The following is a 16,338-nucleotide window of genomic DNA, read 5'->3' on the forward strand; positions in this document are numbered from 1 at the left end:
TTCAAATGAATAGAAATCGGTCGTTGGGAAGCACTTGTTGAGTTTGAGTTTGTCCTTAGAAATATTTTCAATTTCGAAATTATCAATATGATTAAAATAAAATTAGACAGGACATTATTTATACTCACCTATCAAAATGGCTCTATAGTAGAGCATAATTTAAAAGCATTTTATTTATTTATTTATATAAAACCATTCCTACCATTACAGTTTACCCAATGCGATAGGGAGGTCAAATTTACAATACAATTTAAAATATTTATATACAACTACTTCCCATAAATAATATTTTAAGTCTAAATAACCACATAAAATTTATTCATGTTGAAATTTTCACACGAAACATTTATGTTTCATATTCAGTGGAAAAAAAGTATGAATAAATAGATAATAACAAGATTTACAAAAAAAAATATGCTATAAAAAATCAAATCAGCTATAGGCCTAATGTTAAATTTAATATTTTTGTACATATTATTTACCAATTATACTATATAACCAAAACGAGAGAAAACAGCCAAAGATTATTTTATTTGACAACAAAATATGTACCAAAATTCTATAAAATAAAAAGTCTGCACAATTTTGAAGCATGGTTATCACAACCACATGTTCGCAAACATTTCTTACCAAATAAATATTCTTCGTAATAAATAACGACTTACTATTGAAAACAATTAGGAACGAATGAAACATTTTCAATATCATTGATACACTGTTTGGAAGCAATTACATAAATCAAAGTTTCATCATATTCACAATGCTGATTTCAAATTTTATTGGTGCTAAGTAATTATTTTTCAATATCCTGTAGGTGCATAAGAAACGTACTTATATTAGTACATACGTACCTATCTGTTTTTACAAGATACTTATGATATATTTCTTTGTATCTTATAATAGGTATGTATAATATTTCGACAGACAGACAAGAGTTCTATGTCTAATTGTAAACATTTTTCCTAATAACCTAGAACTATATTTTCTTAAATCTACCTTCTTCTTGAAACTAAATATTGCATGCAGAGAAGGACATACCGATCTCTTGCATCACCTATGAATTATTCGACAATCTATACTAATATTATAAAGCTGAAGAGTTTGTTTGTTTGTTTGAACGCGCTAATCTCAGGAACTAATGGTCCGATTTGAAAAAATTATCGAGGAAGGCTATAGGGTATCATCACGCTAAGATCAACAGGAGCGGAGCACTGCGGGTAAAACCGCGGAGCACATCTAGTGAGTAATATGGTTTTGCCATTTATTGAAGAATTATTCTATATGTAACTTGGAAGCAATGTATCTGTGAAAAATTAAAAAATATTTGAGACAATTTAATATAAAAACAAATCGTTTAGCTAATGAATGAAAAGGGATATACCTCACTATTCTGGAAGTTAAAAGGATGTACAATATTTTTTCCGTTGACGTGTTGCAAATCGTTGCGTATTTTAATTGACTGCGTACTCAATTATATCGGATTTTTGGCAGGAAACTGTTCGACTATATATACTATAATTGTTTCTGTAATCAGCACACTTCGTCTGCAGAACTGAAGAAAAATGAACTCGCTACTCACTGTAAGTAAGACTTATATTTGTACTTCTAGTCATCGTGGCATTTTTATCTAAACGATTAAAAAAATAAAATTGGATTTTTTTAGAAAATTGCTTGAGTGAATTATAATTTGTGTAATTTTAATAGTTCTTAGATTAAATTGCTTTTTAATTTTTATGTATGTGTTTTAAAACTTTACTTTTCAGTTCGCCCTCCTTTTGGCCGTCGCTGCCACCGCGCACAGCTACGGATATGGAGGACATGGTAAGTTAATATATTTAAAAATGATTATTGATAATTAAACTGCTATATACTTTCATAATTAACATTTTGTTTTTATTTGAAAACAATGTCTTAATATATTTATTTTACTGTACTTAACTTTTACGAAAAATGTAGTTAGTGATGTTTACTACTAAGCATTTCCAAAAAATATAAGTCATTCAAATATTGTCTTAAATGATTTTATTTATTTGTAAAATTAATGCGTATTTTTACTTACAGGGCTTATCAGCGCACCCATAATCGCTGCCCCAGCTTACTCCACCGCTAACGTGTACAGGGCTGCCCCCATCCCCGTGGTCCGTACAGTCTACACCCCAGTGTCCGTCCCCGTTGTAAGAACCGTTCCCGTCGTGAGGACCGTGCCTGTTGTGAGCACTGTACCAGTTGTTCGTAGCTACTCCAGCTACGGCAGCTACGGCGGCTACGGCGGCTACGGACATGGCCTCGGCTACGGACATGGCTATGGCTACCATTAAATGCCAGTCGTCAGACGAAGCTATTGAACTTTACTCCTTCTGTCGCTCCTTGATTTGAATAAACTTTATTCAATCAACTTGTTTGTTTTATTGTCTGAATTGATTTTGTAATACAAAATATCCATAAACCTGAAATAATTCAGTTTAACATCCTATCTTAATCCTATTGTTGTGTTTGTATGCTAGAAAAAACGTTAAATGTTTACTCTACTCACCTTTACACAAAATTGAGATTCGATTTTTAGCTAGAAATATCAGAAATAGTTCTCAAAATACGACTAATGTATATTAAAATAAGATCAATCGTTAGAGATAAATTTAATAAAAAATATGTTTACCAATAATGTAGTTAGAGCGAGTTGATTGCGAATATTCAACATTTTTAGTTTTCAGTGTATGAAAGAAATTTTTTTTATTATTTTTATACACTAATTAATTTTTCTTCGAATAATAAATAAACAGCTGCCATAATAAAGCCCAAATCACAACTTTTATATTGAAATTGCAATAAAGTATAAAGTATCCTTATTTTAAATTCACTTCCAAGTTCCAATAGCAAGTACAAACTTAAATCACGAAACTGTTTTAAAATAAAAATCAACGGAATTCTCAATGTACTCAGAGCTCGCTCTACTGATTGGACTGGCGTCGAGTACAAGTAATGTCTACTTATTTGTAGTAATAAAATGTACGAACTGCATTACATGTATTTCTCATGTTTAAAAATACTAGAGCGTGGTGTTTGCTATATAATATTGTGTAGGATTACAATACAAATCCTTTTAAATAATAATTGTAAAAAAAGTTTGTCTTCTTCTTCAACAGTACTGATTCGGATAAAAGGTCATTAAAACCAAGAACCAAATATGTGTTATTGAAATTGGCCTCACTCTTCGCGAGCCTGCTCTCTCCGTGGAGCCTAATTGATTTTGATATGTGTGTGCTGTTGTTTTTTATCCTCGTTTTAATCTTTCGTTAGACTTAAAATTAACAAAACCTGAATATAAGTTAACGTCCATTAAATCTGTAAGAATCTTTACTAATATTATAAATTTAAAATTACTCTGTATGTCTCTTCTTCACGCCCCGAGCGTTGTATCGTTTTGGATGAAATTTGGTACAGAGATAGCCTAAAAGCTTAAATAAAATAAAATAAAAGGAACGGGTTTTCATTGACTACGCGTTCGGAAATTTATTTATTTGTATGTATGTATATAATATAAAGGATGAAAGATATCAAATGATGCTAGATAGAAGTATGCATTTCCCTTATGCTAGTCTATATTGTGAAAATATATTTTTATCTCTGTTATCTTTGAATGTAAAAAGCCGAAGGTAGAAAAAGAAAAGGTAAAACCAAGGGTAAAACTATGTTAGCGTCACAATGTTACTTTCATTATTATACACCTACGCCTTGGAGTATCGAGAAGCTAAAAGTACGCGCCTGTTATTTGCTAAATAGCATTTACGTGAAGGATAATAAGGGCAATCAAATAGCTCCTCTCCACTTAAGAACAAACTCTGTTTCTCACATGTATTTTACACAAACTAATCTACTAATTGGTTTCCTTAAAAAGAATCGTATAATTTTTGTTGTATAAAATATTCTATATTGTAATTTTTAAGGTAATTGTTTAACACCTACTGAAAATATTTCATGAAAATATTGAAAACATTGTGCGCCTACGTAATAAGTATATTTCAGTCCCTGAGGGCCTCATTTCAATTCGGAGACATAAATTGTTATTTTAATTCATTCAGGTTTATTGCAAAATCTCGCTAGGCTTCTCAAATATCATAGGTATGACAATTTATTCCTATACAAGTGAGTGTAATACTATAAGTATTAAAATCTTGAAACAATAACAATAGCAAAGTCTGGAAGGAAAATAGGAGATATTAATTATATGTGTAGAAAATGTATTTTATATTCCTAAGTCACCAAGAAACAGGCTTTTAAGAACATTAGAAGAACATAGACGCTGAAAATCGACAACATCGACTGAAGATTTTGAAATAGACTCACATTTACATATGAAATATTATTACGTTAGTGTGCTATGCGAAAACAGAACCTCTGGCCTTATAAGATAAATGTATTTCGCTACCCACTATATTTTTTCCGGTAAGTGAAGGGAAGCGAAATTGCTTTAGCCTACATTACGCCGACTGTAAACAATCCTTTTCATTGTTTCACGTAACACCGACTTTTTAAATGGTATGCAATATTTTTTACAATGCATACCTTTGAACGAAAAAACTGGAAACCCTTTATCCGCATAGATGTTATTTTTTGTATCTCTCTGCGTTGTTTTTGCTATGTACCAGATGGCTAGCGAATGCAGCTAACGCGCAGTACCGAGAGACAGTTCTAGACATTTTAACGCTTCATGACTCACAAAGATTGACTTCATAAGTTATTTATCAATGCGAACGTAGCCTTAATAATATTTAGACGGAAACACTAATGAAGGCAAGCAATTCTGGAGGTTATAATGCTCAATTGTAGCGTTGGTGACGTAAGGTGCAACAGATTACCAACACGCAGCCAATTCAGTGGGATTTTCGGCAGGAAACTATTTGCGTATATATACATGATACTTGTTATAGTAATCAACACACTTCGTCTGCTGAATTGAAGTACAATGAACACCTACATAACCGTAAGTGCTAAAATCGTTTAATTTTTTATTGCCATTGATCTAATGGACTTTCCAGCAGATGATATCAATATCAATACATGGTTAATTATTTTATCTGGGATATTTCAAATATAGTATATTTTTATTATTTAAATTAACGGAGAAAATTAATTTACACTTCATTAAAAATAAATCTCATCTTCAGTGCTCTCATTAGTCATTTCTATTAACTTTGGTTTCTTCCAGTAAAGTAAATAACTTTCTTTACAGTATTTTTAAATATATATTTTCAGTAGTAAATGACAATAATATTACATAAGCTAGAAGCTTGTAGTAGAGCTGCTTTTAAAATTATTTCACAATGTTATTTATTTCATACGTGACAATAATAACTAACTGTGGTCTGTAGTTAACCGCGCTCGTTACATTTTACAAATTGCACAGTTGTTTGGAACGTGGCTCTGAAAATAATTGCAATTTATTGTATTTGAAAAACAGTTACGATGATTAAATATATTCGAAAGTTTTCATTTCTCTACATTTTACACATTACAGCCTTGTACATATTTAAATAAACCAAGTCAAAAAACAATATGTGGACATTTTAAAAATGTTCAATTTAGTGCAATGCAACTTGCAAGTCTTGCAAGACTTGCAAGTCTGCAAGTCAAGATTGATTGATAAATTGTTTGATTATCTGATTGTTTGATAAATTGTTTGATCATCTGATTGATTGATTGTTTCATTGATTGATTGTTATTGCAGTTTGCCCTCCTTTTGGCCGTCGCTGCCACCGCGCACGGCTACGGATATGGTGGCTATGGAGGATATGGCGGTTACGGCGGTTATGGTGGTTACGGTCACAGTTAGTATTTTTTTAATACGTCTATGCGTGATTGTATATTGTATATATGTATATTGCTACCTAGTGTTATTTATATGAAAGTGGTAATTTTCATGGCAATCATATAAGTCTTTTTAATTTATTACATCAGTTCAGAAATTGTGTAATACACCTATACTTCTACATGATTTGTGATGTCTAAATCTTCTTTTTTTTCAGGTGTGTCAATTTCGAGTGTGCCAGTCATCCGTACGGTGAGCGTCCCAGTCGTGCGCAGCTATGTTAGCTACGGGGGCGGCCATGGCGGCGGCTACGGCGGCTACGGTGGCTACGGACGAAGCATCGGCTATGGCTACGGTGGCTACGGACGCGGCTATGGAGGTTATGGAGGTTACAGCCGAGGCTACGGCTACGGCAGATACCACTAAACCAAACAGACGAAGTCTAAACTCGTTGATTCTTCCAATGACTCTTTGAACTAATAAATTTCATTCTCAAAAGATATCTTTTTTTCACCTTATATTGTAATGCATAGGCTAACAAATAATTCACGTTGAAAATTCAGGAGGGATTTCATAAAACTAATCTGCAATTGGAATAATCCTTAATAATTGCAATTAATATTCACGACAGCAAAATCTCTCACATATCTCACAATGCTATCTAATTGGATATTTCATGCTCTCAGTAGCTAGAAATCCCAAGCATGCCCTTGGAACTTGGATCTTAGTTCAGCAAAACTGAATTCCCAAATTCAGTTAGCGTTGTGAGGCGACGCGGAAAAGTTTTAAGTTAGTTAAGGGTTCCCTTTACCGCTTGTTACCCAGTCATCCGATATACGTAAAAAGCTTTTTCTATTCTGAAATAGTTATTTCTTATATGAAAGTTAAATAAAATTTGTAAGCGTCCACATGTAAGTAATTTCATATAATTCTAGTTGGGACAAACAGTCTTAGAACCAATTTTTTTAGGTTCAAAATACTAATGTACTAAATAAATCTTATGTAACAGTTTATGTAATGTTGCTGTGTACCAAAAAGGGAAGAAATATCCAAAACATAACATATACAATATACATAACATACATTTATACAACTCTTTTATACAAAACTACATAAAGGAACCCTATTATATGAATAGGTATGTATTATCGTAACGAGTACATACTAAGGATTGTATTGGAACATCTGTACTCGCATCAGGTGTAGATGTTCACGGCCGTCGCACTGCTAAATGGAATTACAGGCGTCTCGACGTCAATATTCCGTCAAAGATTATTGTCACAGATGCTTTACGTTCATGTCTGTTCTTATAAACTCTACGAAGAGAACACATAAACGTCTTTATTATGACACTTTTATTTTTCTTTTATGTATTATGGGAGTTGGCTCTATTTGTTAAATTTCTTAAAGAAGAATTACGTGTTTTCCTAAATTTCAGGAATGAAACTTGTACATATAAATTTATAATATAAATTTAACTCCAAACCTGTTCATTACTTACCAGTATAATAATATTGTATGTCAATGTAAAATAATATTTGAATATACTTACGAGTATATTCAAATATTGACTGTGCTAAAAGACTTACCTAATAATGAATCTAAAATATGATAAACTAAATCACAAAGCAAATTTTTAGAATACATATTCAAAGCCTCAGGTTTACCACTGGGAAATCGAAATATCCAATTCGGTTTTGGGGATTAAAACAAAAATGTTTGTTGGGTAATTTTCCAATATAACGAAGTGTGAGCGATTTCAGTGAATCGGATTGACAAATACAATCCACCTATAGTTATGAGATTTGCATATTTGTTTGCGATTGCATCATTCATAATTTCGATTGAAAAACGGAGCTAAATATAACTCGTCAAAATATTTTCAACTAAATAATAATTTATCGTCTGTATTTAACACACTTCACTTAATAATTTCAGTTATTTGTATGTACAAGTAGATCTATTCCTATTTAAAAAATATATCAACTATTCCTGATATTAAGTTGATTTTGACACATAGCATTATTTTAATTTACATTGTTTTGCAATACTAATTACTAATATCACAAATTTTATTGCCATGCCACATCTACGCTATTTTAATCTATGTCATGGAGTGAAACCAAGATTCCTAGCGCACTGGCGTTAATTGAAAAAGCAATTAAACTGACAACATCGATGCCGAAGCATATCTCCGATCACTTCATCATCAATTTTCATAGCTACTTTGGGGAAAATTATAGCATTGAATAAAAAGGTTCTGACTATTAATATCATATTAGAATTCCCTAAGATTATTTAAATCGACTTTATAGTTATTCTTTACGTATTATATACTAATATCTCTTCAAAAATCCGGTGTATATATTTGTTCAATCTAACTAAAACAATTATTATTATGCTAAGTATTGAAACACATTTTGCACACCGAACCTTCAAGATTTAAACATTTGATCCAGCTGATAATTTCTGACCTGAAAATCATACAATACCTAACTTTTATTTCATATAAGTAGTCAATCGAACTATAATACTTACTATTGTGCTATGTATTGAATAACATATTGCATACCGAATCCTTCAAGATTTGATGCACCTGATAATTTCTGGCCTGAAAATTACACACATCAAATATTTCGTAATAATAATGGATCATTACAATTGCAGTTAAACATGGAAAGTGATCTTCTTGATGTTTATATAAAATACCCAACTTATGAGCTCTACATAATTTTTAAAATTTCGTTTTATGTCCATTAGGTTAAAAAAAATATTTGTGAAAGTATAATAATTATCAAATTATTATTTTTTTTCATATTTCTGTTTGATTTCACTTCTAATGTGTTTGTGTGGAAGTTGCAATAACATATCTAAAATTAATAAATATTACATATTTTAGTAACTAGTTTTATTTATGTTGTGTTAATATAGAATAGCGACCAGTTCCTTGCTAAAAATAAATAGATAAAATGTAGAAACTGACGTTGCATATGCATTACGACGTATAACAGAAAATTTCCTCTTATTAAATAGTTAGGTGTGCAATTGCAAAGGTAACAATTTATTCGATCCTCAATTAATTTATAATTTATTATTCCTTAACTTCACGCACCAGCAATTCAAAACATTGGCTTGTTTGTAATCTTTTGATTGATTGTGAGCAAAACAAATTACAGGCACATTATTATAAGTATTTAGTTTCGTAAACGAGTGAAATAAAGATACTACGGGTTTACACTGTTTATCAAAAGATGGCGCTTTGCAGCCTAAAGGGCATTTGGCTTATTAAAGAACAACGTAGGATGTAAAATACAGAAGGTAATAATATGACCTTTTCGTTTTTCTAATTCTAATTTTTGAACGTCAATCGTCTTTGTTCTACTACTTTGCTCTTTTCCCCGTCGCGTGAATAAAATATCATCTTGTTAATTAAATTACGTTCTTTCATCCCACGTTTTAATTAAATCTCTTTACATAGTAAAATGTTGCATTCGACCAAGACCCCTAAATCGACACACAATTCGCCATATACTAAGTAATTGAGTAAATATTTTCTCTGAGTCTTTCTCTTCTGCTTTGTCTATTTGCCTTTATAATATCTTTGAATTGGAATTTGCAAAAATTTGCTTATGGACGACATTTATGGGCGCTGTACACGGGTAGAGTAAACGGTAGAGTAGAGCGGTAGAGTACCTACTAATTATTATCCTGCTTACTATACTAATTTAGACACCATTGGTAGAGTAGAGTACTAAAGTTTGGTAGAGTGGCTAGCACCGTGGCAGTATGACAGTTATTCTACTAAAACTGGTAGAGTACCTACCTACTGAGAACAGCAGCCAATAATGCTTATTTTACAATTAGCCCTTGTAATATGGAGATGCGTTTTTGTTGACATCTACGACATCCATAAACCATCTACTAAACCAACTTTAATGAATTATTTAAATAGATATTGTTCTAATATGAAATGAAAAATCTCTTATTTGTGCGTTGGTATTCCTTTGTGGTAATAGGTTGTTCCATACATCTGATTGATGTTATGTTTTTGCTGTCCCTTTTCATAATGCTACCGGGAAGATAAAACAGCGGCATAAAACTAATAGATTAATGAAATATGTTATGGATTGGGAAAGAAAAGAAAGAAAAATGAGATAAGGATAAAAAAGTGGCGAGTTTCTATGGTATAATTGATTTTAATTATAATACTTATACGTTTTGTTAAGGAAGTAGTAAAAAATACAATAGAATAAGAAATGTCGTAGTGTATGGGGTTGATAATTTTTCTCTTAACAATTCTCTGTCTCCTGAGAACAATTACTATACCATACCAAGTTAATAATTAGTATTCACCTAATAATTATTTAAATGTCTAACAGTGCATTTAGATCGAACGAACATAGAGCTAGAGCTATAGCATTCTATAACGTGATCTTTTAGTTTAAACGAAAAATGTTGTTCAGTATTAGAACATTGCTTAGAATATTTTCCAATGCACTAATATAAGAACAACGTAAGAATGCTCTACAGTCTACGCACTAAAAGTATATTTTACTGTTTACACTAAAAGTATATTTTGACATAGTGGGGTTAAAATCAGCATTGGCTCGTTTGATCTAAATGCACCGTTACGAGACTTCCCCTCTATATTATCCATATATTTTAATAACAATAAATTATGTCATACGGATATAGAGTATGACATAATCCTAGCCATATTCAGAGATAAATCAAATACCTGCCACGTACCTATCTGCCATTAAATTAATTCATATCACCTCGTAAATATGAACTGTAAGAGGAAGATACAGCTTATGTAACAAAGTTAGCAAGTCCGGATGTTTGTGTGGAACACCGTAAACTTGCCTCAACAAATTTGCGGTTGTGGGGAGACAGACTTAAATATTTAGCAGCTGCAACGCTCGCTTTGCACTTTATTTTTGTTTTAAAGAAGTTAAATAACGTCTGAGGACGGAATCCCTAATTTCTTCAAGCTTGTTACACGGAAAATTTAAGGTGACGTAGCTGCTCAGTGCACTCGTAAATCATAATCACTTTTTGCAAATGTTGGATGGAGGAAATGCTTTTAAAAATATTTTGCGTGTTAAATTGAGTACACAGACTACTTAATTAAGTTTACGATTTTTATTTCTTTGGCTGACCAACTGCTAGCCCAAAACTTGTGAAATCACTAACAAGATTAAAAAACTAACATGGATTCAACGGCTAACGGCCAATTTATACAAGTAGGTGTCAGATGTCTATTTTCTACTAAAGTACAACAAAGTTACGTACAATTTTATCTCAACCGAATATCGATTGAATGAATAATAACTTTACTTTATACAATTGTACCCAAAAACTGAGATCGTAAAAGATCCTTCTATCAGAAAAACATACAAAGTTCTTCACAAACAAGGTTAATAAAATTATCCAAGAAAAACAGTCATTGTGTGTCACTAACATAAATGCTATTTACTGATCTTTATCTACCGCTACAATTAACCTAATTCCCTACTATTTTATGTTATTTTGCCATGTAAATACTCTAATCCAAAGAAACATAGGACGAGCGAGTAATCATACTTATTGGCCATATCTTCTTGTTAAGATCTAATACGTACCAACAGACATAGAATTATATGTGTATCTTTAAATGGTTAAACAGTGAACATAATGTATGGGACTATTTTTTAATAGTCCCAGTGTAGTTAAAGTATAATTTAAAAGCTACAAGACGTTATTGCCATTAATCATCCTGATAAGATGCTAAGACTATGAATTCACTTCGTATGTTTTGCATGTGAGTTGAAGGAAATTTTCAAAAAACATGTCTATTATTGTACCAGTGTTCAATGAAATCTATCTTCTTATTCTTTTGTCATTTAAAAGGTTATTATTAGTAATAAATATACACATTTCTGCGTATTAAAACCTATAAAATCCAAAATGGGAGACCATAAATTAATGCAAATAACTTAGTTTCCTACAGGATTATTCCCCAACATCGAAAAGCGATGAAACTTATTTTCAACCACACTGAAATATTGCAAACAGAATATTAAGTCTAATTAGAGTTCCAAAGTTCCATTATATCAGACACTATTCCCAAGATAGGAAGCTAGCAGATAGCAGGTAGTTCTCATAAATATCTCGCTCCATTAGATTTATCGCCTGAACTGCGCTAACTTTTAACAGCAACTTGCGATCGGAGTAATGAGTTCGTAGTGGATTCGGAACCTGTTGTTTGCAACTCCATAGCTATGGAAGTTGTTGTTGAAGATTGCTTGATCAAAATTTGCTTTGATACGTCACTTTGATTCTTTGCCCGTACGATTGTAGCAGTGAAGGCTTAGATGAAATCGTAAGGAATAGTGTTTTGTTATATGGATTAGAAAGTTAATAGTAAAATTCCCTTGAGGAAATTAAATAATGACAAATGAACAGAATTCCTTAATTTTATTTGTAATTTACTTTCAACAAACTGCTTTTATTTATTTTTTTTTATTTTATGCCGATTGTCATGGATAGCCTCGTAGAAAATAACACTATTTAGTTAAATTTTTATTGTCTTTAGTTATACAAAAACACGGAATAATCTTTAAAATAACTTACAAAAACCACATTTATTTATTGATAAATACACTTGAGTCTAAACTTGTACATCGATAATAATAAAACTATTTTAATTACATTTATATATAGGTTAGACGTTGGATGATACAATTTCATTTTAAAATTATTTTATTCTTACAGTTCATATGTTCTTATATTACTCTTCAAATATCGTAATAACTACAAAACTGCTGCGATAAATATTTAAGTATTAACAACGGATATAATAATAAAAATAACGTCAACAATATTCGATTGGTATTCAGAATGTCACTAACATTAGAATATAATATAACAAATCAAATTATTATTCAATATTCTAGTGTAGTTATTGCGATATTTTCATTTTATTTTAAAGTGATTTATATTTAAATAATAATGTTATTATATTTTCAGAAATTCGACTTATCATTTTTAATAAATATAAAATATAAAAACCATTTTCATTTCACTTGCTGCTGTACGTTTCCAATTAATTACAAAAATTAAAAGATATAGAAATTTAAACTAATATATAAATAACAGTCATCATTTTAAGCAAAGGTCTTAAGTTAAGCCATCTCAGTTGTGTTTTAAACAAAATTCTTTGAATAAAAATGTATCTAATTTCACAAGTTACTGTTTTAGAACACTACAATTACACAACATTTATTTATTAGATAATTAAATATTTCAGTTCGTTTTATCCCTTGTTTTTATTTTTATATTTTACTTTACCATTAACACTGAATACGATAATTATATTACAGAATATAAAAATTGATGAAAGTGCGTTTCTGCCGAATTACTAAGGCAAAGTACAATTCTAATTTGCGTATATCTCTAGGAAAATGGTATAAATTTGACAAAGTATTAAAATATTTCTCTTAATTATTTCGTCACGATAATAACAATGCTGAAGATATGATCGTACTTTAAAAGCTACAGAAACAAGTAAACGTTATTGCAAGAACTTGGGCTAGTAGGTGCAATATTTCAATTAACAAAATCTTTCAAATTAATCGATTTATTTTTTGTTAATACTTTTTAAATACAGTAAAAGCTCCTTATTCGCGGTGTCACTATTCGCGGATGGAAAAAAATGCGACCTAATTCCTATATTCGCGGCTTAGTAAACGCCAGAACGTACAACTACGAATTTATTTCGACTAAAAAAAATGAAAAACAAGTAAAAAGTGCCAAGCCATTGCCTAATCCTGAAGATAATACCTAATTAAACTGATTTATTTATGTATGTATTTACCTTTTAATTTCGTCATCTAGGAACGTATCCCCTATAACCATATACAAATACGGCACATTTACGGAACCTTTTACCCGCGAATAAAGAGCTTTTACTGTATTGCATGCTCTTAACGAATTCTTAGATCACCTCCAGCAAATACAAAGAAATTGTGATAAAACCGATCAAACAAAAGTTTGATTTGAAATAAATAGAGTCATTGCTTTAATCATTATTAAATGCCTACTAAAATATTAAAGCGTTGCTAACACAAGACTTTTATCCTATTTTTCTACAAGGATTATATAAAGTAAACATCGAATAATGGAAATCATAACCATTTTAAAATCCTTTAATACAATATATATAATTATGTCATAGTAAAATTTATATCAAATATCTACTTTTGCTACTAACATTCACAAAGGTTTTGCATTATATCAATATTTGTGAAAAAACAAGATAGATATATATACATATTACCTATATAAGAAAATTTAAAAACCATTCACCTTACTTGCATTTCTATCATCATAAAAAGAACACAATACAATTTACTAATTTTCGTCATTTGAATTTGAATCTATTAGGATTTAATGGATCAAAACAATAATAATTTGAAATTTGAATGCGAAATGGCTTATTCTTTACCTACTTTTAGGCTGTACAATACGTCTTTGTTGTTCAGGAGAACCCTCATATTGTGCCATAATGCACCTCAAGTTATGACATAAAACTTGAAATTAACGTTACACCGTGTCGTGCCGGAGCCGAGAAACAAATGAAGTTCTTGAGTTTAAATAGTGTAACTAACAGGACACCAGGCCGACACATGCCGTGGGAACGCACAGTGCAGATCGCGACAGGCCTACCTACACAGGCGGCGCAGTACCTGGCGCGGCCTGTTGCCTAGCGGGCCGTGGGAACCCGCCTTAAGTCAGTTAGTCATGAATCACTTCATAAAAAAAGTTATACAATATTATGTACCTACTTTGATCGACTGGGCACGGCCCGGTCGTGACACGGTGTAGTAGCTGTAATCATCAATTACTAATAACAATGTTCTCATAATTTTTAGCCGAATTTTAGTTGAATCAAAATCTCTTTTCATCAAACCCTTTAAACTTAAAGCATATGCACATACTATATGCTAATTGCTATGAATATTTTGTTCGATTGATCCAACCCTTATAACAACCAAGAAACGATAAATCCTCTAAAAGATTGAGCTGTAACTAACCACCCACACGAATAAATAAACTCTCACATAACTTTTGAGCCATTCGTTCAAAAATGCCATTAAACTAGACACCTAGAATATCGGTCCTTAAAGGGACGTACACGAAAAATACTAGTTACTGTGCGCTTTGTCAATATATTTAGGAGTTATGAGGGCTTATGCTACAAGGCTATTTTGAAAAATGAAATACAATTTGAGCAGGACCAGTATCGTCTGAAAAAGATTTTTTCTTGTATCGAAATGAAACACATTAGAAAATTCCATTCCAGATCTAGGAATTAAATAATTATTATTGAAACAAATATTAATAGGAGCCTCAGTAACATTTATATTTATATACCTTCTCAATCTCCTATATAATATAGTCAGATAAAATAATCGATACTAATGTTATTTAGTACCTAAATAGATGCCTGGAAAATGTATTATGCATGTAATGTTATAAGGAAAATTGTCCTTACTTAATAGTAAGGCCAATTATATTTTAGTATAAAATAGCAATACTGGGTACCTACTCTTTTTTATTTTATTTTTCACTTGCCATAATAGCCTGGTCGCACTTTAAAGTCAGTTATTACAAATATATTGTCCAAGATGAAATACTCGTATTTAATTTAAAAATACGCAACATTTTTATGGTAACAAACAATACAAATACGCTAGATATTCCTACCTTTTTCACAAATACATATATAAGGAAATAATATTATACTCAGATAAAATTTTGGACTATTAAATTAATATTGTCTTTTAATATCTTTGAAATATTTTTGTAATAACTTTCTTTCATCAGTGAATTATAATGTGATATCTAACTGAAATATACATTGGAATTTGACTCTTACACACCGCGTGTAATTACACATATTTCGATTAAATTTAATAATACCATTATTTAATATACTTTTAAGACTTCACAACAAAGGAACGTTGTACGACACATAACTACGTATTTTATAATAATTACAATAGTAAACCTGTTTTGTATACGCTATATTATTACTCGAATGCATAATATATGAATATAAATTTATTATTATATTTACAAATATTAATGAATACACTTAAAATTCCGAAATACTTTAATATTTAGAATTCATGTTTTACAAATCGAGTTCCAATCATCAGTTGTTTATGTAAATAATTAAACGTTTTCAAAAGTCATAATTTGTTTAGAGTTTAATTTTCAAGATTTCGCTTGATAAAATTACAATTAATTTCTGGGGAAATATACTTTTAGAAAATGAATTTCTATTGTATTAAGACTGAAGTGCTTCACACATAGTTCTTTTAACAAAGGGAACACGATGACTTGTATATTTAACAAATTTTTGCCATCTTAGAAAACGCAATATATTTACATAAACAATTGTTACTATCACTCTATTATCTCTCTAAACGTCTTGTCTTTGATTTCGATTAAAACTTCGTTTTTAGAATTATCCAGGAATAACG

The 16,338-nt window shown here is 30.7% G+C and overlaps 1 protein-coding gene across 1 annotated transcript; it reads left to right on the forward strand.

Moving 5' to 3' along the window:
• The first annotated feature begins 1,542 nt into the window (after nt 1-1,542).
• Nucleotides 1,543-6,304, forward strand: LOC149482803 (uncharacterized). The gene is made up of 5 exons (XM_089703599.1): nt 1,543-1,580; nt 1,764-1,821; nt 2,062-2,315; nt 5,726-5,825; nt 6,024-6,304. Exons 1-5 carry the CDS (start codon nt 1,563-1,565, stop codon nt 6,230-6,232), a joined length of 639 nt encoding a protein of 212 aa, XP_089559725.1. The 5' UTR covers nt 1,543-1,562; the 3' UTR covers nt 6,233-6,304.
• Nucleotides 6,305-16,338: the final 10,034 nt, after the last annotated feature.

The sequence above is a fragment of the Colias philodice genome, chromosome 14 (assembly GCF_061535455.1).
Source record: "Colias philodice isolate Cphi_HAF_F1 chromosome 14, ilColPhil1 Martin Lab GWU primary, whole genome shotgun sequence".
Lineage (NCBI taxonomy): Eukaryota > Metazoa > Arthropoda > Insecta > Lepidoptera > Pieridae > Colias > Colias philodice.